General features: G+C 35.1%; 1 protein-coding gene and 1 long non-coding RNA gene across 2 annotated transcripts in view; both read right to left on the minus strand.

The window, feature by feature from the left end:
* LOC139125173 (uncharacterized) overlaps positions 1 to 26173 on the minus strand; it is a 112285-nt gene that overhangs the window by 28393 nt on the left and 57719 nt on the right. Inside the window, exon 10 of the mRNA XM_070691279.1 lies at positions 9274 to 9502. Within this exon, the coding sequence (XP_070547380.1) occupies positions 9274 to 9502 (229 nt within the window). The remainder of the gene's footprint in view (positions 1 to 9273; positions 9503 to 26173) is intronic.
* Positions 13963 to 18813, minus strand: LOC139125488 (uncharacterized). The gene is made up of 3 exons (XR_011550246.1): positions 18547 to 18813; positions 17684 to 17797; positions 13963 to 14036 (listed from the first exon to the last, which is right to left on the minus strand). It is a non-coding gene; the product is annotated as an uncharacterized lncRNA (long non-coding RNA).

The following is a 26173-nucleotide window of genomic DNA, read 5'->3' on the forward strand; positions in this document are numbered from 1 at the left end:
AAATATACCTTAAGGTCAATTTCATTATTGCAAACTAATCCGTCATGCTAGATTGCAGACAAGGAAGAGATCTTTTGAAAAGGTGTCACTTTATACTTTTAATTTGCCATGAAGGTATCGTCGCTTATAAAGTCTTCGTTTCTGTGTCATCTCTTATTATTTCTACTTGTGAATGCAAAAAAACCCATAAACATTAAACATATACAACTCTGAAATACATTTAGATGGTTGTGGCGTAAATGCAGTTAGTTATTCAATTCTTGACTAAATGTTGCCAGGGCCGTAACGAAACTTAAGTCAATATCATGTACGGTCTCGTAAACCATTTTAATTAATCTGGCAATTATACAGTTTTTTACTAAATTGCATATCATAACTATATTTATTCAACGAGACACATACTGTTTGGTAAAACATCTCACACGTCTTAGCAACTAATACCTTGATCGTATATTATTAAAACAAGATGACTTTCAGTGGAAGTCGCCATGTAAAAACGTAGCCAGGCAACAAGATATATAAAGATAGGCAAACATATAATATGTAATAAATGTCTATAGGGAAAAGTGGAAAGACATGGTCACCAACTCTGAGGTTCTTAGACGCTCAGGTATTTGTAACAAATTTGCAATGCTGAGCGAGCGCCGTCTGAGATGGCTCGGTCATGTGCGTCGCATGGATAAAGGTCGCATTCCCAAGGATCTACTGTACGGTCAGCTTGAGTGCGGATCACGTCCAAGAGGCCGTCCCCACTTGAGATACAAAGATACATGCAAGAGGGACCTTAGATCTGCGCACATTGAGGTAGAGTCATGAGAGGACATTGCATCAGATCGTTCATCATGGAGACATGTTGTGAAAGCAGGGGTGAAAAGAGCAGATGAGGATCGTTTTCAATCATTGGCACAAAAACGCAAGAAGAGAAAAGTATTAACCACACCAAAAAAGCACAGATTTTATCTGCAACAATTGCAACAAGGACTACCACTCACGGATAGGTCTCCACAGCCATAGTAGACACTGTTCCAGCTCAACATGACTCAATCCATCGTCTCTTGAGACGGACGGAGGCCAATGAAGGAAAATATATTTTATCCTTTGCTTAAATCAAAGCGGTTGAATGTTAAGCTTTGTAATTCGGTGTAGGAACTAAATGAGTAAATGGTCAGTAAACGTATGCATTGGTCGCCGAAAAATGGTTTCAACGGAAAACATTCCTTTCATAACATCTCGTGTTTATTCATATTTCAACTTTATACCTCAGGCGAATTCCCATCATCTTGTTTTGACATTGTCGCAAAATTACGACAACAGGGAAGAGTGATTACTAGGTAAAAATATTCTGTACTCGTATCCCACTTATTTTGACATTCATACTGATTATAGTTGACCCGGATGTCATGGTAACGTTATGAAAAGTGTCAGAGTCATTCCTCGGAGAATAAATTGTCAGTAAACTATAAAGTTCGGAACCTTTATTCACAAATGTCATCTTGACATGTAATATATCACCATTGCCATACACTGATGCGTAAAACACTGAAATTGCCTCCACCGATGTTTATGAATCGAAGCAGTATTAAAATCAATATCCACTGGCAACTCCTTACTTATGAATGTCATTAATTATTCAAGCATATTAAATATACAATAAGGTCAATTGCAAGGTTATCCCTCATGCTAGATTGCAGAACTTAATTACGTAGATCTTGCATCCTTCAAATGTCGGATACTATCGAGAGTGGATCGGAAGGGACATCGTTTCTGTGGCCTGTCTGTAATAATATATTTATTCACCAATCTTTCAAGACCAACTATGCGAAGGTCTTGCTTACATTAGATTAAACAATTCAATATCTTTCGCTGCCAAATTGACAATTATTTTGTGTATTCGTTTGTGGACGGACGTTTGCCATCTGCGTAGAAGTAAAGGGTCTTATTTGGTATTATCGCTACTTTACAGATACGTTAACGTCATTTGTTCAATTATTTGAAAGGTTATCTTTTAGATTGTCAGGCACACAGCATATAAGGTGCGTCTTTTTTTTAAACTCACAAACTCGACATTTTATGAAAAGGAGTCTAAATAAGAGCGTGGTCACGCGGGCTTTTTGTGGCTTTTTGATATCAGATAAAATTTCTCAAGAAAGCACTAAAAACTACGGGTATTGAGTTACCAATATTTTGCTTGCCTACTGATAAAATGTTGGGTACACAAGAAGGACAATGAAGGGCAGGCTAGCCTTTAGTATAATTGAATACTACCATTAGCTTTGACTTTGTTTCATGAGAGTTTCACCATCTGGCGCAACAAAATCTTTGAATGTGGGTCATTTTCAACAGCCTATAATGGCATTCAATATGTATGTAATTATATTGCAAAATTCCATAATCTAGAATAAAGTTTGTCAATTATTATTTAACAATGACTCCTTCTGTAGTGTTTTAGTTGCCTTTTACATTAATGTGTCGTTATTCCTTTCAAACACCGTTCCGAATCATAATGCACTTCTGGAAGAGTAACTATGGAAGTCTTACCGATGGTAAAATAAGTGTTAAATTCAAAGTTGCAAATAACATCGACAACAGAACTACTCAGAGACATAAGAATGACTTTGTCCTTCTTATTTTACCTTTGGAGCCAAGACAGAATAAAGGAAATAGAAACTTACTGTTACTATTAAAATTACCGTATATAACTTCTCATGTGCAACGACAAGGGAGGTACGTGGATTATGAATATATAAATATGATTGTGACTCTGTTCTTGGAACGACCCTCACCTACCACTTAGTAATGGAACATTAAAAAAAAAGGATCCTTCGTATGTGGAATGGATACAAATAATCATCTGTTTTACTTTTATCGTCTAAGGGATCATCAGGTGAAGAAATTTAATCCTCACACTCCTCTGCTTTTCCCTAATGAGGACTACTCTTGAATAATCTATAACAAATAGTGGAGACCAAGACCTTTATGTTTAACAAAACGACTAAATTTAAGTCTCGGCGCATCAAAGGTGAATGCAGCTTTCATTTATATTCTGTCAGTAGTTAAAGAATATCCTATCGCTTGAAATGTAATATTCCTCAAACAGTATTAGCAGACCTATGGATTTGATTATTATTTTATAGTAAGGTAAACACAAACAGATAAGAAAGGTTGTTGTGAGTGTCTACGTGATACTGTTTTTTAAGATAACCAAGACATTCGCAGCAAAATTTTAAACCTGATATTCAACTCCGACGACGCTCAAGTGAAATTGCTATCAGCTGAGTCTAAAGGTAAGCTTACAAAACTGGGGTGGTTGCAGCAGGGCTACATTTCTGCTAACACAGTGGTGACTAAGACAGCACAAAATTAACGTTGAGTTAATCACCCTCTTGCGGATTCGATATGAATGATTTGAATGTGTCCACTCTCAAAATTAGTTTTATGATTGATTAATTGATTAAATTGAGAATTGGACCTATCATTTCCGAGCGTTTGTTCGACACCTCTGTATCAGTTGATGCAAATATAACTTGGTTTAGCAGTTTTAATGCTCTCTACATAAATTTTAGTAGATTATAACACTGGTAAACGATGTGTTACAATAGAATCTGGATAAATTTAAAACAACAGACAGCACCAGTGGTCTGGAAAGCCCATCACATCATCGGATTCCATTATGGGCAATTAATACACATATATACGTTGCTTCAGTTTCTGCATGGACATCCTGGCTCTGGTGTTGTTATTGAAGGGGAAAGAGATTGATGTGGTATGTAGAGCTGAACTTTTTTTATCGTTTCCTTGTGCCTCATGCTACCTTCTCTGCTTCTAATATTTACTAATAAATAATTTATTTGTTGACTTGGAATTGGACATTTTGTATCTTCACTGACTTAGAAATGAACAGTTGATATGTTAATTAAATTTTGCAATAGTCCTTGATATCTCTCTCTCTCCCTCTCTCTCTCTCTCTCTCTCTCTCTCTCTCTCTCTCTCTCTCTCTCTTAACGTATACTCACCCGCCATATTTTGGCAAATATTTTATACTTTTTGGTTTTCATATTGAATTCAGAATAACATCATTACCGACTGATGGTCAACACTTTAACGAGGCCGATTTTGCAGATAGAGACTCTTATCGTTGAAACATTTCGGTGTCATGAGGCGATTGACCGGCACAAACCATGTATCTAGGACATGTGTCAATTTCTTTTCATATAAACAAGTACAGTGGACTGAATTTTAAATGATAACTTATCGGATGATTACATTCTGTTACCATTGTAAATGATCGAAACGGAGGACTAATACAATGTCCAATTAATTTGCTATTGTGTGCGCTCGACTGTAAATATTTAATATCGTCGATGAACAATTGCCTCAGGAACGACAGATGACACTTTATTTGAGAAGTTCGCTCCTCGAAATTTAAAGACTTACACGTATATATATATATATATATATATATATATATATAATATATATATATATATATATATATATATATATTATATAATATATATATATATATATATATATATATATAGATAGATAGATAGATAGATAGATAGATAGATAGATAGATAGATAGATAGATAGATAGATAGATAGATAGATAGATAGATAGAGATATAGATTATATATATATAATATATATATATATATCTGTGTGTGCGTTTGTGTGTGTGTGTGCATATCACTCATGGTTTTGTAACAAATTGTTCTAGCAGTCTGAACAACCTATGTTCTCGTGCACTAAGTGAAAACATTAAAGGTTCGTTGGCATGAAAATTAGTACACTTTACAGTTTAACGAATAGTCTTCATCATCACATACAATATGAATACAGACACACCTCACCTGGTAGACTTGCGTGTGTCTTTTTTACAGTGGCAAGACGATACAACAAGGATAATATATCGGTGATTGAATTGAAATATTAATATTATTGCTGAAAAGGGCAAGTAAATTGTAAAGTTGAAGTCGGAATTTTTTTTCACTGAAGTAAACCTTGTTTTCGAAAGGACTTCGGCACATGCAAAACCACGTTTCTAAATGCACTTGGAAGTACGTGTATATCTATACAGGAGTGTACACAGATGTTTATTTGAGCCTCCATCATTTGTACAGTACTGGAGATATTCAGTGATTCATCATGACTTGTACCATTGAAGATTCTTTAGGGAAGTCTACTTTTATTTTTATTTTTTTATTTGGCTTTATTTAATGAGGGTAGCCTGGTAAACTCTAGAGAGAGTTTATCTCCCCCAGGGCCCTCGACATTACAACAAATATATACACAACCACAAAAACAATTTTCAAGAGTGAAAATACAAATAACCACATATAACAACTGCCACATTTAACAGGAAAAGCAAGAAAAAATTAAAATTCTGCCCAATATTGTTTTAAATAATTTCTTTTAAAAGAGACAAGTGTCTCAGAAGATTTGACTTCTGTTTTCAACTTATTCCATTCCATAGCTCCCTGTACTGACCATGTGTTTTTAAAAACATTCAATTTGGCTCTAGGGATATCAAGCTTATTTTGGGAGCTAGCTCTGGTCACACGGCTATGACACTGATTGACATATTGGAACATTTCCGTCATATACAATGGGGCTATACCTTTCAAGGATTTAAAAACTAAACACATATTTTTGTATAAATTCTATCAGGTAAAGGCATAATATGTAATGATCTAAAAAGTCCATTGGTCGGATAATTATACTTAGTGCCCATCATAACACGCACAGCGCGTTTCTGTAATTTGAATAACTTGTTTATATTTGCACTAGTTCCCCATGCACTACAACAATAGTCCAAATGGGGAAGTATATATGCATTATAATATGTTCGTCTAGTACTTAATGGTAAATATTGTATTATACGTCTAAGTAGAGCTATACGTGAATTGACCTTTTTATAAATTGAATCAGTATTTGACTTCCAGTTCAAGTGTTGATCTACCACTATTCCCAGAAGTCTTTCTTCATTTACAGACTCTAAAATATTCTGACCAAGTTTACAATGAAGAACATTTCTGGTAGACGTGACAATCTCTGATGTGTGGTCATAAGCATGGTCTTTGTTTTACTTGTATTTATAACCATTTTATTTTGCATACACCAATGCCTTACTGATTCAAGATCATCATTGAGTGTTTTTTCAATTTCTGCCAGGTTCTTTCCTTTTGCCATGATTGTAGAATCATCGGCATACATTTCAATGGTGTTGTTGACAGTCTACCGTGTCTCCTATGTGAAGATATATCGACGCTAGATAAATAGAGGAGGTAGAATTTTTGTAAAATTTCCGTCGACTGTATCCTTAGCCACAAAGAATAATGCTCTGGAAAAAGGAGCATAGTTGTACTTGTTTATGAAACAAAACGGATATTGATTTTTTTTTCTGAAATTATATATTTTTAAAATTTCAATTTTTCAAAGTGAGATGAAAAGAGAATGTACAAAACATTTCAAAAAGAATGACGACTTCACTGAATAATTGATCGGAAAAAAAGGAGACTAGTTGCACTCGTTTTATGAAACAAAAGGACATTTTTTTTCAAAATTGAAATGACAAAAAGAATTTACATGCTAACGTTTCTCAGAGAATGACAACTTCAGTTTGTCGAAACGTGCTTCCTAAACAGTATTGCAATTTTAGTACATGCAGAATGTGGCACTATAGTTATTCCAAGATTACTTTGAAAGGTTTACCAAACAACTGTAACGTTGACTTCTTAAACTAAATACTACCAAACAATAATTCATATGATTTTATTACTGCTTAAACTTCAAGCAAATTTATAATTATGTTACAAGATCAACCGTTTTGGTACATAGCATAAAGAAAAATGTGTAAATTATTAAGATATGATATTTTTGGTGACCCAGTGTAGAGAAACCAGGGCAATATTATTCAAGTTCCGCTGTAGAGCTTTGGTAAGCGTCTGACTCATCATAATGATCTGCGGCGAGAAAAGGGCACAAACACAAGGTGGATGTAATGTTGGACCTGGGAGATACCTGAAATAAATGAACAGGTGATGATTATTTTTAATTTCTCTGTAAAGCATAAGTATGAGAGACAGAGAGTGAGAGAGAGAGACAGTTAGTTATTACAATTATATATAATAATTGAAATTATTATCTTTTTGACGACAAACAGTGAAAATTTCATGGAATTATGTATTTTTCACATGAACAGTCTTCTTACATTTCGTTTGATCTAGAATGATCAAAATTATAGACGAGGAGTGCAAAAATACTGCCGCGATCTGGGTTTTATTTCCGGGGATTACTCTCGTTTCATGAGTGCAGCGGCCTATCGCCCTTGAGATATGCAAATGTTTACTTGGTACTTTCATTCATAAATCCAATCAAGTTGAAAATGTGATGCACCGAATGCCATCATAACCAATCAGTCATGCAGAAGCTGTAACTTGAACTTGTCAATCATAGTTTTACGCTATCTCGAAACAATAGGAAGTCTGCCATCGGCAACGGGTCTTCGCCGCGCTAGCGCCTGACGGTCATTATAATACAATAACCAGAGTTATTTAGAATATGTTCAAATATATTTATGGAGAGGAGGCAGCAACAAGATCAAAAAAGTGGTTCTTATTCTAGGAGGTGTTGTGGCTTTCAAAATATCACGAGCTTACGATCTTGGCAACCCAAAAAAGTTCAGTTCGATGGCACCCACTGTGATTAGACTTAGTTACATGGCCACAACGGGCCTTCACCGCCGGTCTCCGCCCATGTCTACTCGTCAATCCCGATCCTGGTCGTCAATGTTTATATGTTACGAACCTTGATGTCTGCTGTGACACATATCTCGCCCGTAGAGACCTTTAAATTTTGTCACTTGAAGAAAACTCTGTTCTGTTGTCTTTCAATAATTTGCACTGCGGAGTTCCGGCTACAGCTAGAGCTGCCTTCTGATGTCTTCGCTACAGCGCTACGTATACGTTGCCGGTTCGATTCCGCTCGGGTATTCACGGAATTTTTATGTGACGAAAGCAATTTATTGTTGTTGGTTGAATGATTTGATGTTTTTTGCCTTCTATAGAATACTTCTCTGTAAAATTGAAATTACGTTAAGGTGCAGCTTTCGGGTTTATCGCCAGGTTCAACGTTCCACATGGACTGGGTCGCTTTCGGGTTTATCGCCAGATTCAACGTTCCACGTTGACTTGAGGCTAGCCGCGACGGCACCCCATTCTACTCTTTCGAATAGCTACAAAAACGTTCGTTGAGTATGCCTTCAATGACTGAATTTATTACATTAAATTTTCGTAAAGATATCATGAGAGCAGGGCATCGGTCGTCACAGATCGTTCTGTGCACGAAAGCGACACAACGAGGAGCATGAAAAATTCCTTTGATGACGTAGAACAGGGATAATTAGGATTTCTTACCCGTCCAGTTGAATGTCACGAAGGTTGCAATCCGGGGCAGTTCGTGTCATAATAATAATAAATAATAATAATAATATTAATATATATATATATATATATATATATATATATATATATATATATATATATATATATATATATATATATATATATTATTCTTACTTTGCATCGATTACTTTGCCAGGTGTTTGCATTGTCAACAGAGTAACTGCATCTATGTTGCGAAGTTGACACGTTGAATTCTACACCATGACCTAAGAAACAATAAACAACAAAAAATTTATTGCGAATTTCGCACACTTCAAGTCTTTGAAGGAGTGTATTAAATGCCACATGGTAAAATTGACAATCGAACTATGTGTATCAGTATACCCGCTCTACATTGTTTTTATAGATATTTATTTCAGATGAAGAATAGAAATTTGCTTGACCACCTGTGAAGCAAGTAAATGAACAAAGATATTGACATATAGTAGAAAAGTGATCATACATAGTGTGTAGATAGCTGAATAAAGACTTAATAATGCGATAAAAATAAGTTGAAAACTTAAAACATTGCCCGTCCTTTCTTGCCTTTCGATTATCAGTAAAGGATCAATAATAAATATTGAAATATGGTTGAATTGAGAATCATCCTCATAGCAAAATCCCTAAAAAATATTTTCTGTTCAGGAATTCATAACTTTCGCGAAATGCACACTTTGTTATAATTTCTGAGAAGGGTAAAGTAAAGTCAATATCCGATCTCCGAAATCGTTAATGCTGTAGCTGTTGATCTTCAGATATTCCATAAGTGCTTCACAGACAATCTATAATTATCAATTGTTATTTTTGCATAAGAATTATGACACCTACTGTATATCAGATCAAGGATAATATAATAACTTCCTGTCCTGGTGATCTTTTCTTCCGGAAGGAAGATATTAGCAGCACTGCCGTCGAAAGATTCTTCTTGACAAAACTGAAAACCACCATGGCTACTTGAATTTCCGGGTAATTCGGTTGAAACACACACTGTGGTGTTATCATAGACCGGTGGGGACGTTTTAAGCATTACCTGCATTGCATAGTATGGCTTCAAAATCTGAAAATTGCAAAAGAAATTCAAACTTAACTGACATATATGCTGCAATGACCGTAATGAAAACCAAAACACCGTTAATAATGAGAGCCATTGAGAGGAAAGGACTTACAGCTGATTTACAAAAAGCCGTTGTCATTTAAAAAGAACTAAAGACAGTGAAGGTGCATATTCATGTATGTATGCAAGAAAAAAATCAGACAAACAGTTAAAGGAAGGTGGTCGGGCAATTACTTTGTGACATTTAAGTTGTAAGGCATGACACGTTGTTAACAGGAAATGCTATTAAAATGGAACCGAATAAGATAATTACCGTAATCTCAAAGACGTAGTGCGTAGCGGCGTCAGCTTCAACATACTGACCAGTTAACACAATTTCACCCGACGGTGTATGGCGATTGCCTAGCCATACGCCCAGTATATCGTGCGATGCATTTTGCACTGAAATCAATCATATTGTGCGCTCTATTACACAAGTGTGGGACTAAACGTACTATTGAAGCTAATTGACTGGATAGTCTTTCTCTTTGAACTCAGCTTAAAAACAATGATGTTATTAAAATGTCACTGTTTTCCCTTAGCGACATATTTCTTCAATTGAGTTTAAGCGCTCATTATGTGTATATGTAGAGGCTATTTTTGAGTTAGGACTCAGGATTACTTAATGTTCAAAAGACTAAGTTAAGCGATAATGTTTACCAACCGCTCTGTGGTCAAACTTGAGTGTGCACTTTTACAAGTGTTGCATTTCGTTTCGAGCCATCTTTTTGTTCAAGAGTAAATTCACAAATATGCAGGTGATGAATGCATTATTATCTTTTAGAGATTGATATGATTAGCGTTGTTAGAAAATCTATTACCAATACACGATACTTTGACTGTTTTTCAGATGATAGCAAACTAAAGACAATACAGGCAGATGATATGAGTGCAGTTTTCGAACGTAATACCATTGCATTGACAACAACACTATGAATAATGATTTAGTGTGTATTTCTTCGGCGCCTCCCATCGAAAATTGCTTTCCACTGAACCACCTATAGGACATTGCTGGTGCAGGACCATTGTGAAAAATTTTATCAATATATTTTGACCATTTCTTAACATTACTATTACATTGTTGCTCTTTAAAGTTTCAGTAACCATAACCGGTGAACAAAAAGTGAAGTATGCTATCTCAAACCGTTGTTGATAAATATAGCAGAGCTATACGCCTGTTTTTAAATGTTAGTGTGATATTTTATCGTCTTAAGACATATTTCTAAGTAACGATTTTGTGCATTTTTTGTTTTGTTGGGTTTCAAATAATTTATATAATATTTTATTGTAAAGTCTAAAATGTATACGAAGCAAAATATCAAATTTTCATTAATTTTAAGTGCTAAATAAGTACGGTATTTTATAAAGACGATAGAAGTGTGCGGCGTGCTTGTATTCTCCCAAAATAATTGTTTCATCTATAACAAATACAATCTTCGTCTGGAAAGACAGTATGGTCAGTCTATGGAACTACTAATTATTTGTAAGAAATATCTTGATTGGTTATAATACAAAACAGTATTTTCTTTCTTCTGACATACCTGTTATCTCTTCGCCATCTTCATTCCTGAATGACAGAGTTAGTATATCCGTCGTGAATTGGTCCGTCATGTTTGTTATTTCATGAACAAAACTCCCAATACGAATATCTGAAAAAGAATAAAATACTATGTATAAGGGTAATGTTAGCAAATTTTGTCGCAAACTAATCGCTGGCAACGATCGAAAGTAGGGTATATAATTACCGTCAAAATGTCGACACTTAATCGCCATCTCTTTCATATCAACATCGATACTTTGCGGGATTCGTATTACATTCCAACGGTTACGCATAAGCTAGCCTAATTAACATACGCATTCTTCAATAATTGTAAACATTTGTATAATGTGTTAATGACGTTATTAAAAGACTCAAATAAACTGAAATGGATAATTATTTAGGGGAGAGTATTCATTTTCAGCATTATGCACACTCCTGTTGTATCGCGATATAAGTAACACATAAGTGCCTCCCCGAGATTCTCTACCGCGTAACATACCTTACCATCTTATTGATAGTGCCAATAATGCGATCTGAGTATCAAACATAAAATTAACTGCTATATTTAAACAATTGGATTGCTTGAAGTTGAACACGTACTAGCTATCAGCTAAAGAAAAAATTCTATTTCGACGTTTCACGCCATAATTTCAATTTTTTTTATTATTATATAATAGCATGGGATTCCTCGATTTTAACCAGTATATCAACTGGTAAACATCCTGTGACATACAGTCGTTGGGTGTGTGGTGTATCGCTTGATTATAACACTAGTACTGCGCTCGATGTCACAAATTTCTTAGATGAATTACTGGGAAAAACTTACAAATAACGTGTAAAGCAATAATGGGAGGAAGCTAATGAACAAGAGCTGCGACAGAAATATGTAATATCAGACTACTTTCCCACATAAGTATGCTCGATTAAAATAGTTGTATCTCACAAACATTTTAAGGATGGTAACTAAATGCAATCGTCAATTCCAAGACTGTTACCTCTATCTTAGTTTGCAGTATCATGTTATTCTAGTGTCGATAATTTAATTGTTTAAAACAATTCGCTATGTGCAGCTTAATTACTTGGCACTTTGACTAAAACGTTTTGTTTTTTTTTTCGTAAAGATCAGGACTTGGTCTTCAATCTCTTACGTCTAATCATATCAGTTTACAAATTTCTGTTGTGAATGTATAGGTGCTATGTTCCTACGTTGCTCATTTTTGCTCTTGTTACTGTTAATCATTTTGCAAACATTGGTATGAAACTTCTGTATTAGATTTCACGGAAGTCATATCCTTTCCTAGAGCTGACGGGAAGATAATCCTCAATTTAGATGTGAAAGTGCATATTCAAGTGATAATAGCCCTCTTATACTCTAGAAGTTGCACATATCTATTTGTTTGTTTATCTACTCAATCAGTCAATTAATCAATAAGTCGATAAACATTCCCATATGTTCGTTTCTTTCTTTCTTTATCTACCTATCTATCTACCTATCTATCTACATCTTATCTATACCTTTATCTCAGATGTATTTCTATCTATATGTCTATTTTTCTCTCTCTTGTCATAAAAACGTAGCTGGCCACAGCATATTATTACCACTGTTTCAGTCATGAAGAAAAGACACTTGTTGTCTTTTCACACATTTCATTTTGTGACCACTTTTTGTCACTGTATTTTGTCTATCAGAGCAACAAGAAAGACATCGAGAGTGCGAGAGACCGACTGACAGACAGAAAGACAGAGAGACACTCGGGAGAGGATTTAGCAGTGAGAGATTGTTAATGGCAACAGGGGAGATTCTGGCGTGCATGGTCATCAACGTATTGAGTTATTGTAAGACTTTAAAGCACTGTCATTTCTCCTCCTTTAATGAAAGTTTACGTACCATTCTGTTGACTGTTACATTTCGTGACAAATAAGGTGAGATATTTATTAGTGGAGGAATTTCAATTCCACTATGAGCTCCGACCATCAACGTTGTATTGCACAGGTTCTCTAAACAAGTTCTTTTCCAAGATGAAGGAAAATAGCCTGTCTTGAATTCAATGGCACCATCATCATGCTTAGTCTTGTTAAGTATGAACATGGCTAGCTCATCGAACATTGTCAACAATGTTTTTGTTATGTGATTTTCAACTTCCGGTCGGTCTTCAGCGGCAGTTTGAAAGATGTCGTCCATGATTTGTTGCATGTTTCTTAGTATTTCTGTAAAGTACACAAATATAAGTGTATACTTTCGTTTTAAAGAAAGCAGTGATTTTGGCTTGCTATATGTCGAAAATATATTGTTATACTGATTTATATATAGTAACTATGACTTTCATTCCCAAATTTATATAATTTAAACACACGTCATTGTTACCATTCATAACAACGTAACTACTACTGCATACAGATAGACGAGTCGATGTATTTCTACTCAGTTTGTACGTCAAGGTATTGATTTAGTGGCCACAGGAACAAGATAGAAGCTGTTGCAAACGACCCTCGAAAAAGTAGATAATACAATGCAAACCTTCTGTTACTAAGATACTTTCATTCAGAGTGATATTCTTCCCTTGAACATGCAGGATATAGTGATTTATTTCATCAAATCTCTGCAATAAATAAGAATGGGTAATGAAAAAAAACTAGCCATCATATAAAATAATGAGGATAAATGTGATAAAGGTGACCGCGAAAGCTTTGATTGTGGACAACACGTGACAGTATCGATTTAGTTTGCAACAGTCAATACCATCTTTAGACTATGAACCAGTAAGCTTGGACGGTGAATATAACAGTTTCTGCTATTTTGTGGAAAATAACATTGCAAAAAGCTCTTCCAGTAAGATATAAGTAAAAACACGAGAGATTCATAATTGCGATCTTCAACCATTACCTGTAATGTTGACCGCGACTGGATTGTAACATCGGTAGTCGTCAGTTGTGAATCCGAGTCGGTGTTGCTATTACCTATTTATGAAAGAACACCAAATATAAGCTAAAGTACATCAGCATCCAATGTTTACAATGAGGTTTTGCAATTAAATGCCATATACGCTGTTAAATGCAGAGGTATTACATGTCCCTAAAAGGTTGTCACTTAGCATTCAAACTACGATGCATAAGTAATGTCTGCAACATTAAATAATGTCTGCAACAGTATTTTGCAAACAATTAGTTATCCTTTTACATCCCTAAGCTACAATAACCCGAATTCGTATTTTCAAGTAAATAAGATAAAAATCCTGCGACAAGAGGCGCAGAGTTTATTCATTTGTAAAAGCTACATCTTGTCTTATTATCATTTCAGTATTTTTATTGAATGTGTTATCAATTATGCGATTAAAAGATCTTAATTACTTACACTACAGTGTATATTTATTTGGCATCACTGTTGATGCTTAAACACATGAAGTTGAGATTGTTAACGAAATTTTAGTAGCTACGGCTACAAAATACAAAAGAAGGCATGCTTAAGCAAAGAGTCTGTCTCTAAGTTCGTCATATGAACGGTTAAGAAAAAAATGACAAATCCAACGAATGACTTGAAATTTACCCGCCTTTGTTGCTGGTATAATATGTTATATTTCTTTGAAATCTTAGAATAAAACTTGCTTAATTCTTCCAGTTTCATAAAGTGGGTCAGATTTAATTGACGGTAAGTGATTGGCACACGTTATGACAAATGTTTGGTGCTCACGCCTGCTGAATCCAAGACGCCTTTGACATGAACTAATATTGCTCAGGAATTCAGCTTAGGGAATACACTGTTATCATATGCTAAATAGATGTCAACTTTATTAAAACTTATTATTGATTGCGGAATATATCCCCATAGGACGAGGTTTAAAGACATCATACAGTGTTTCTCTAACTGGGATTGATATTCAGTTCGTCCAATAATCATTTAATCTAGCACCTGAACTGTGTAAAAGCAACATCAAATATTAACGAGGTCTAGATCACGAAAACATGAGCCAAGACTGTACTTAATGAATTTCACTGCCTCACGTCTGTGTGCAAACATGAAATACGAAATTATAGTGCATGCATTACATACATACATACATACATACATACATACATACATATATATATATATATATATATATATACATACATACATACATACATACATACATACATACATACATACTTCATTATATGCTCTTTCCATCAAGGACTTGAGAAGGTTGCATGTCTATGCATTGGGATTGTCTTTGACAGATCCGAACAAACAACCGTACAGACTGGTCAGTATTATTGCTGACATTGCACTATACAGACTATACAAGCCTGTTCGTGATGAACCTATGACTGATGATCATCGTCATTTCATACATCTTCCATTTACTTACAAAGGAATTGATGCCATTAATATCAGCAATATACTACACAACAAAAGGTTACATCAACTATACCTGTATACTTTAAGAACCATCTGTACCTATTCTGTCATGGACCCAAGTTCAGAGAACCTCGCAGGATCAACTGGAACCATAATTTTAAGATCATTATGGACTCAGTTGAAGAATATGCCAGGAAATGGGCTAAAAGGGAGGATGTAGAGCTGGACACACTGTCAGAATGGGTCAAATCTGTGAGGAAAATAGTGCGTGGCCGTATTGGTCGACTAAGATCACATGTTTGCAGAAGACCCTATTCTGTATTTAAAGATCCTGATGCTGTTAAGTGTTTGAATGATATCCATGACAAATATGTTGTCGTCCCTGCTGATAAGCTGCCAATAACATTGTATTTGTCTGTAAGAAGTATTATTTTGAATGTCTTATAGACGAACTTGGTGTAACTAAGACCTCCACCAACTCCACTTACAGACAATCAATGTTCAACAAATCTGAAATTTTGGCAAACCATAAGTCATTCATGGATAATTTTAATATTACAACAAAGGATGACATAATAAGTTGCCTAGCTTATACTGGATACCAAAGCTCCACAAAACACCTTACAAAGCTAGGTTTATCGCAGGATCTTCAAAATGTTCAACAACAGAGTTATCGAAGATACTGACTTCTGTTCTTTGTACTGTTAAACGGGGACTTCAATCATACTGTGATGTTGTCTTTTCTCGGAGTGGTATAAATCAAATGTGGATATTAAAAAATTCGAAGGAACTCTTGGAAAATTTGAAATCAAGATCTGTTTCAAAAATAACATCTATTAAAACTTTCGATTTTTCCACATTGTATACCACAATACCACATGATAAATTGAAAGAACGCTTGAAAAACATCATCAACCAAGCATTTTCTACAAAAACGGTTCACGCCGTTACAAATATGTGGTATTAGGGTATAATTCTACATATTTTGTTAAAAATACAACTAACGCTAAAGTGTTTTATACCGAGAAAAGACATTATCAGTATGCTTGATTTCCTCATTGACAACATATTTGTTGAATTTGGAGGACACATTTTCCAACAGTGTATAGGAATTCCCATGGGCACTAACTGTGCTCCCTTACTTGCCGATTTCTGTTCTCATACGAGGCAGAATTTATCCAGAACCTTATCAAGCAGAAAAAGGTCTCTGTAGCTCGTACTTTCAACCTTACATTTAAATACATAGACGATGTTATTTCATTGAATAACTCTGAATTCAGTAAATATCTCGCTATGATTTATCCTCCAGAATTGGAGATTAAAGAAACTACTATCTGGACATTTTACTTGAATTTGACTCTAATGGTCACCTTTCTACTAGGCTATATGACAAGAGAGATGATTTCAACTTTAGTATAATTAATTTTCCACACCTCATCAGTAATATTCCACTCTCACCTGCTTATGGGGTATACATTTCCCAGCTTATACGATATGCAAGAGCATGCAGTTCATATGGTGATTTTGGAGAGACATGGCCATCTCTCTTTCAAACTGTTAAATCAAGGTTACACCAGAGCAAGACTTGTCTCTACATTCAAACGCTTTTTTGGCAGGTATCGCAAGCTGGTGATAAATACAATATCTCTCTTCGACAAATGATCACTGATGGCATCGGTGACATGGGCCTTAGTTAGTGACCACTACCTATCTGACTTACAGATTGATATATGGCGGTGCCACATGTGGGGCAGGATGCGCTTACTATTTTCGAAACACCTGACATCACTTCTTGGTCTTTTGGCCAGAGGTCCATATATCTTTCTTTCATGAATTTGACTTTGTTTGTGTACCGTCTATTTACTGTCTGTTCTGTGCTGTTTTGTGTCTATGTTTACAACTATTGTCTTACAAATTTTGACCTAGTGTTATTGGATTATGGATTGGTATGATTGCGATTATTATACATACATACATACATACATACATACATACATACATACATACATACATACATACATACATACATACATACATACATACATACATACATACATACATACATACATACAGACAGACAGACAGACAGACAGACAGACAGACAGACAGACAGACAGACAGACAGACAGACGGACAGACGGACAGACAGACAGACAGACAGACAGACAGACAGACAGACAGACAGACAGACAGACAGACAGACAGACAGACAGACAGACAGACAGACAGACAGACAGATAGACAGTTTGAATGGGTATCATCAACGTACCTGTTGTAGATACTACAATAATGGAATCCGTATCTTCATTCAAAGAAATACTACTTTTCTCTGTTGAATAGTCAGACACTACGCAAGGTGTGCTTGATTCTCCTGGTATGGATTCTTTTTAAATAAATATAAAGAAGAAGAAGAAACACAAGAACAAGAACAAAAATGAGAGGCAGAACTACCATTTGAATGTGACCAATGCGATCATTTTGAGTTCTTCGTGCCACTTTGACGGGTCGGTGAATATTTTTTTTTCATGTTGCACAAATAGTTGATCATAGGTACGGCATGTGAACTTGTTACATGACTCTTTGCCATTGCAGCGGCCACACCTTTCTTTATTAAATGGAAATTGAATTAAATTCTTGATAAGAAAATTTGGTTAAGCACATGATAAATGATCTAATAAATATTCGAAGGATAAAGAATGATATCTGTCAAGGTAATTGTTTTCCCGGGTACATTTGATATCTGGTATCAATTTTTAAATTCAATATTTCTCAGTTCAGATAAGGGATGATGAACCTTTTTCTTATTTTACCATCGAAGCATGTTTTTTGCGTAGTTTTCAATTTGAATAGGATATTTGCAGTAACTTCCAAATTTGATGTCAACCTTTGTTGTTGTTTTTTAACTTTTGTGTTGGCCTATCGATGTCGTTCGATCCAGGTGACGAAATTTGGACCAAAGACACATCTAGTTGCAAAGCTCTCCATAACATTTGTGGCATTAGTCATTTTCTGCTTGAGCAGCCATTTTTGTTGCCATATTGCCGACCATCTGTTAATTAATGGAGTGGGTATTATTGTAGATAAAGAGCTGTGAATATTTAAAAAAAGAAGGAATCAAGTCTTTGACTTTACCACGCATGCAAATGGATCGTCTAGTACTGTTACTCTCCTTTTTGGCTAATTTATATGCAGGACAACCATATGCCTTGATGCATAAATTTGTATCTTGGCTCCCTTCTGGAAAATGAAGACCCGGAAAGTTTCGAAAATCGATAACAGAATCATCCATAATCCAGTGCCAGGCAGAGTTCTTCCATTCACCACCAAGCCAATGTGCCCAGCTTATGTTATCATCACAGAATTTCGGAAAGGTTTTATCTATGTCTGCCTTTGAGTGAAACATTGCCAGGTGCCAGCCGTCTTCTTCGCAGCTACTGTCGGCTGAATCGAATGTTTGGTAAAGGTCACCATTTTGTAATCGATGTTTTTGCCAGACGTCGATTCAGTGGTACAAAACAGCTCTCCTCTCACTGGGGAAGGACATATAATCGGATAACTATAATATAAGTAATGTTCACAAGGTTTAAGCGCTTATAAAATATATAAATAAACGTTTGCCCAGTAATATAATCATCTTTCTTAAAGTTAGCCTTCAAATGTGTTTACTCCACTCAGCAGGCAACGAATTTTGAGTTTTCGTTTTTATTGACATCCGTCAATACAATATGGTATTTTAAACAGATGTTCTTCGTTTAGGGGACGACCTATTGGCTATGTTCTTGTTGCGGAATAATTGCATGGGGTATTTTCGTTAATTCCTTAACATAACAAAATATGTTGATTAGCATGACGATGGTACTACACGATAACTTTCGATGTCAACATATATATTCCAGGATATTTTTTCATATATGCACTAACTATCTCTCAATGACCTTAAGACATTTACATGATTTCAATTTTTCACACATAAACCATTGAAGCCATCTGACATTTACATACAAATAATGATCTTTACATACCCTTTGATGCCAAACATGACAGTATGACGGTGGTCACCTTTAATGATAAAAAGAACACAAGAAAACGAATTATTATGATATTCTTTCTGTGTAATTTGTTATATTAAAAATAATTATTAGTAAGTAGTGTTCGTGATACACACGTAGGTTTTTACGGAAATAGAGAGTACTCAAGGTCATTGGGGCAGCGTATCAACCAACGTGAAGCGGAGAGCGATGTACGGCGCTAATGTCAAATTACATCTTACATCCGTGACTTGTAATCAAATAGGCATAGTAATAAATAATAATAATTAATATAAGTATTATATAGATAATAACGCGAATAATAATAGGTTCAATTTCCGTAAAAATTTAACCATAAGGGTATTTTGGGTCGAAAAGACCAAATATGATATCGATTTCACTGCCCCATGTTTCCATGGTAATCATTTTAGGGGTTGAAAATTTCAGTTTTTCTAATATCCAATGAAAAGTTACTTTGATTGATATGAGGGGGAGTTCGGTCAGAGAACACAAAACCAGACTTTATTGATTGCATGCATGCATGCATGCATGCATGTATGCATGCATGCATGCATGCGTGCATGCATGCATGCATGCATGCATGTATGCATGTATGTATGTATACATGTATGCATGTATGCATGTATGCATGTATGTATGTATGTATGTATATATGTATGTATGTATGTATGTATGTATGTATGTATGTTATGTATGTATGTATGTATGTATGTATGTATGTATGTATGTATATGTATGTATGTATGTAATGCATGCACTATAATTTCGTATTTCATGTTTGCACACAGACTTGAGGCATATATATATTTCGGAAATAGAGAGTACTCAAGGTCATTGGGGCAGCGTATCAACCAACGTGAAGCGGAGAGCGATGTACGGCGCTAATGTCAAATTACATCTTACATCCGTGACTTGGTAATCAAATAGGCATAGTAATAAATAATAATAATTAATATAAGTATTATATAGATAATAACGCGAATAATAATAGGTTCAATTTCGTAAAATTTAACCATAAGGGTATTTTGGGTCGAAAAGACCAAATATGATATCGATTTACTGCCCCATGTTTCCATGGTAATCATTTTAGGGGTTGAAAATTTCAGTTTTTCTAATATCCAATGAAAAGTTACTTTGATTGATATGAGGGGGAGTTCGGGTCAGAGAACACAAAAACAGACTTATTGATTGCATGCATGCATGCATGCATGCATGTATGCATGCATGCATGCATGCGTGCATGCATGCATGCATGCATGCATGTATGCATGTATGTATGTATGCATGTATGCATGTATGCATGTATGCATGTATGTATGTATGTATGTATATATGTATGTATGTATGTATGTATGTATGTATGTATGTATGGTATGTATGTATGTATGTATGTATGTATGTATGTATGTATGTAATGCATGCACTATAATTTCGTATTTTCATGTTGCACACAGACTTGAGGCATATATATATATATATATATATATATATATATATATATATATATATATATATATATATATATATATATATATATATATATATATATATATAATATTATAATACATCCCGAATTTCGAAATAATTCCGACCAGCTTAGTTGTTTATTTTAACTTTCAAAACCATTGCGTCGCAACAACAGGGCTCACATTTCGGTTGACAATGACTGGCAGCATAATATAAATGAAGGACTAACCAACTACTTGTTGATTCAATTTGAATAACTAGAATGCTAGCCCTGTGAAATTACAAGTATGATTGATTGAATTGAGAATTGGATCGGTAGTCTCAAAGCTTTTATTGATACATCGACCTAAATTGAAGGCAAATATAATCGTATATTCTGCTATTTTCTTTGTACGCGTTATAATTTTCAGTACAACGTAACAATGGTAAACAATAGAACCTTGAAAAATTAAAAAACAGCAGACAGCACAATAGACTAGGATATCCCCATCATTTCGTATCATTTTGTCCCATCATTGCCGATAATTGGTTCTGTCACCGTGCTTTAGCAACTTTGTCCTTACGATGAGAACGTCTCGTCGTTGGTGTTAAAAGTATTTCGAGTGAAAGAGATATACGTAGAACTGAGCTTTTATACTTTATAATGTACTTCTGTCACATGCTATTTTCTGCGTTTTTATATTGAAATAGAAATTAATATATATTTGTAATTTAAAATTGCAATAATCAAAGTACTCTCTCTCTTCTCTCTCTCTCTCTCTCTCTCTCTCTCTCTCTCTCTCTCTCTCTCTAATTGTTTAAAGACATTTGTCACCGACAGAGGCCTTCCCTCCATTTCATTCAGTTTCTCTCTTTATCGCTTGACACATCCAAACAAATGTACGCACTACATGCCTATAACTTGGAAGTATAAACAAGAAGGATGATACTCACTCTTATCCATAACAACGACATTCTCATACTTTTTGGTCCAATTTGTTCCAGAGATTCCCTTACAGATTATTATCGATGGTACATTTCTGTCACAGAGACAAGCCTTTTTAGCGGTAAAGTACAGTTATTCGCAAGTCAACAGCTGGTGGCCAACACTTTAAAGGCCTAATTCGTAGATGAAGGCCTTATCATTCCAATGTTTCCGTGTTATGAATAATTCCATTTTCGTGTGACACAAAGATCAGACTGACTGTTAATTTATATCGAATCGGATGATTACTTCTCGTCACCATGGTAAATGATGGAGATGGAAGACGTATGAAATGTCTAATCTACTATTGTATGCCTCACTGTAAATATTTAATGTCGTCCATGTGTAATTACCTCAAGAATAACAACTATTACACACCTGCGTCTTCAACCTATAGAGTTTCGTCGTATAGTAATTTTCGTTATCAGAGTCCAATAACTCTGACGCGGAGTACAATAACTAAAGGTGTTTATGAACACTATTTGACCTTGACTTCATAAAACTTTAAACTTTTAACAAAGAGAGATTTTACATTTTTTACCAAAAAATACTTCGAAGCATTCAGTACTTCATACAGTGAATGATTATCATTCCGAATTTGAGTGAAATAATGCCGCTGACCTACGATTTTCGACTACGTGCATTGCGCTGCACGTACGAATTTTCTTCTATGCGCTTGTGCGGACGCGCTGAACGCGTTCCCAGTCTGCTTGTGATTGCTTAGTGCAGTGTGCGACGGACATCCTTAAATCGTCCTAATTTCGATTTTTGGTGGTAAAAATTTGACTTAACTGGTGTATAATAATAAGCTTATTTATAAAATACCGGGATTTATGTCCTTGTATTCGAATACGAAATTGAATGACATCAATCTTTTGCTCAAAATTCATCGAAAGGCTATTTCAAAATTCCTCCTTTTGATATATTTTTATATAGAATGAAAAGATCTGCTTTCATTTCCTGAAAATATCAAACCTTTGTTAACTTCTTGTTATCTCAGTCCAATTCCCAACAAAGAAGATCTTCAATGGCGTCTTCTCCATGGTGCGTACGCAACTGGCTCGTTTTATGTTCCATTCTGGGTACAGCTCATCCTCTGATTGTGTTTTCTATAGTGCTAGAGATGACCTTTTACACATATTTTTAAATGCCCTTGTCTTTCTCCTTTGTTCATACTCCTTCGTAAACTCTGTCACCAATATCTTGGTCAGGAATGCAAGATTTTATACTAGTGGTTTGTTTTAGGCCCACCCTTTCATGAATCGTACATGGACAAGAATACTTTTGCGCTTTTAATTTTTGTTTTATGACAGCTAAAATTGCAATTCATGTTGAGAGACGAAATGCAATTAATGATCATGATCCCTCAACCGGTAAAATGTTTATTTCTGTTTTAATAGGCGAGTTTGTTCTCGCATTTTAGAAGAATAGAATTACTTCACGCTCAATTTAAACATAAGGGCTTTCAAAAACATTTGGTGTATTAATGACATCATTGCTTCCGTAGACATTGATGGAATAATTAATATTGATCCAATTTCGTTGTGAACACATCTTTCTCTTGTGTGCTTTCACCTCTTAGCACACTTTTCCTTTTGCCAATACTTAACTTGTCCTGGGCACCGTATCCCTCGGATTGAGAAGGGGTAGTCAGTTGAGAAGATTCTTGGCTGGCATGTCCCTTCTAATTGGCAGTATGGCGGCATTTTTCTGCAAGATGTAAGGTGTTTTTGTTCTAATTCTTTGCAAATTTCTATCTCTCTTTCTTAGTTTCGGAAGTTTGCTTCCCTTTCTCCTATTCAGTGAAGATTTTTCATGCACCTCGCATCTTGACTTCTTTCATTGATAAAATTGTGCATTTTTCAGATTTAATTGATATCTTTTCCCATGTTGGTGTGATAAAGACGCCTGTTTGCCTGTTCACCACTTCTCTCTGTCTCGCTTCAGCTTCAGTGTCACAGCCTCTGTGCATTTTTGCTGTTTTTTATAGTGCCCAACTTTGCTTTATTTTTTCATTAATTGATTATTATTTGCTATTATGCATTTGTCTGATTTCATATAGGCTATTCGTCTCAAAATTTGAATTAATTTGACATGTAATTTTCTGTACAGGAGATTAATTTTAGTAATAAACGTTCATTTAAAAATTCAAAATCTCTTCTTCTTCTTCTTCTTTCTTCTTCTTCTGTTTTACAAGGGCGAGTTTTGTGCTCGCATTTTAGAAGAATATAATTACTTCACGCTCAATTCAAACATAAGTGCTTTCAAAAACATTTGGTGTATTAATAACGTCATTGCTTCTGTAGACATTGATGGAACTTTTACTATTGATTCAATTTTGTTGTAAAGAAAATGCTTTCACCTCTAAGCACACTTTCCCTTTTGCCATATCCTATCTCGTCCTGGGCACCGTACTCCTCACGGAATGGAAGGGGGTGTCAGTTGGGAGGATTCTTCGTAAGCATGTACATGCCAACGAAAAACTTTCTCAATATACCCTTCTCATTGGCGGTTAGGTGGCTTTTTTCTGCAAGATGTAAGGTGTTCCTGTCCTATTTCCTCGCAATTTCTGTCACTTTTTCTTGTTTCGGATGTTTGTTTCGCTTTCTCCTATTCAGTGGAGATTTTTCATGCACCTCGCATCTTGCCTTTTGTCATTAACAAAATTGTGCTTTTTTCAGATTTAATTGGTTTCCTTCCCCATGTTGCAAGTGATATAGCTACCTGTTTGCCTTTTCACCAGTTCTCTCCGTCTCGCTCCAGCATCAGTATCATAGCCATTTTGCAGTTTTTGCTGATTTTTTACAGTCCAATTTTGTTTAGTATTTTCAGTAATTGACCATCATTTGCTATAAAGCATTTGTCAGATTTCATTTTTGCTTTTTGTCTCAAAATTTGAATTGTTTTGATATGTACTTGTCTGTACAGGAGACTATTTTTAGTAATAAACGTTTATTTGAAAAATCAAAATCTTCTTCTTCTTCTTCTTCTTCTTCTTTTTCTCAATATACCCCTTCTCATTGGCGATTAGGTGGCTTTTTTCTGCAAGATGTAAGGTGTTCCTGTCCTATTTCCTCGCAAATTTCTGTCACTTTTTCTTGTTTCGGATGTTTGTTTCGCTTTCTCCTATTCAGTGGAGATTTTTCATGCACCTCGCATCTTGCCTTTTGTCATTAACAAAATTGTGCTTTTTTTCAGATTTAATTGGTTTCCTTCCCCATGTTGCAAGTGATATAGCTACCTGTTTGCCCTTTCACCAGTTCTCTCCGTCTCGCTCCAGCATCAGTATCATAGCCATTTTGCAGTTTTTGCTGATTTTTTACAGTCCAATTTTGTTTAGTATTTTCAGTAATTGACCATCATTTGCTATAAAGCATTTGTCAGATTTCATTTTTGCTTTTTGTCTCAAAATTTGAATTGTTTTGATATGTACTTGTCTGTACAGGAGACTATTTTTAGTAATAAACGTTTTATTTGAAAAATCAAAAAATCTTCTTCTTCTTGCTTTCACCTCAAAGCACACTTTCCCTTTTGCCAAATCCTCTCTTCACCGTACTCCTCACGGAATGGAAGGGGTAGTCAGTTGGGAGGATTCTTCGTAAGCATGTACATGCCAACGAAAAGTTTTCTCAATATACCCCTTCTCATTGGCGGTTAGGTGGCTTTTTTCTGCAAGATGTAAGGTGTTCCTGTCCTAATTCCTCGCAAATTTCTGTCACTTTTTCTTGTTTCGGATGTTTGTTTCGCTTTCTCCTATTCAGTGGAGATTTTTCATGCACCTCGCATCTTGCCTTTTGTCATTAACAAAATTTTGCTTTTTTTCAGATTTAATTGGATCTTTCCCATGTTGCAAGTGATAATAGCTACCTGTTTGCCCTTCACCAGTTCTCTCCGTCTCGCTCCAGCATCAGTTTCATAGTCATTTCGCAGTTTTTGCTGATTTTTTATAGTCCAATTTTGTTTAGTATTTTCAGTAATTGACCATCATTTGCTATAAAGCATTTGTCAGATTTCATTTTTGTTTTTTGTCTCAAATTTGAATTGTTTTGATATGTACTTGTCTGTACAGGAGACTAATTTTAGAAATAAACGTTTATTTGAAAATTCAAAATCTTCTTCTTCTTCTTCTTCTTCTTCTTCTGCATGTTTGTTTGGGGAGCTTTGGTTGTGTAAATATGGCATCAATGGTTTCAACACAATGATCATGCAATCACATTTTGAAATCAGAACAACATGTACCAGGCATAACCTACAAAGTACACTCTTTTTACGACGCATG

This window comes from Ptychodera flava, assembly GCF_041260155.1.
Source record: "Ptychodera flava strain L36383 chromosome 3 unlocalized genomic scaffold, AS_Pfla_20210202 Scaffold_25__1_contigs__length_14229661_pilon, whole genome shotgun sequence".
Classification (NCBI taxonomy): domain Eukaryota; kingdom Metazoa; phylum Hemichordata; class Enteropneusta; family Ptychoderidae; genus Ptychodera; species Ptychodera flava.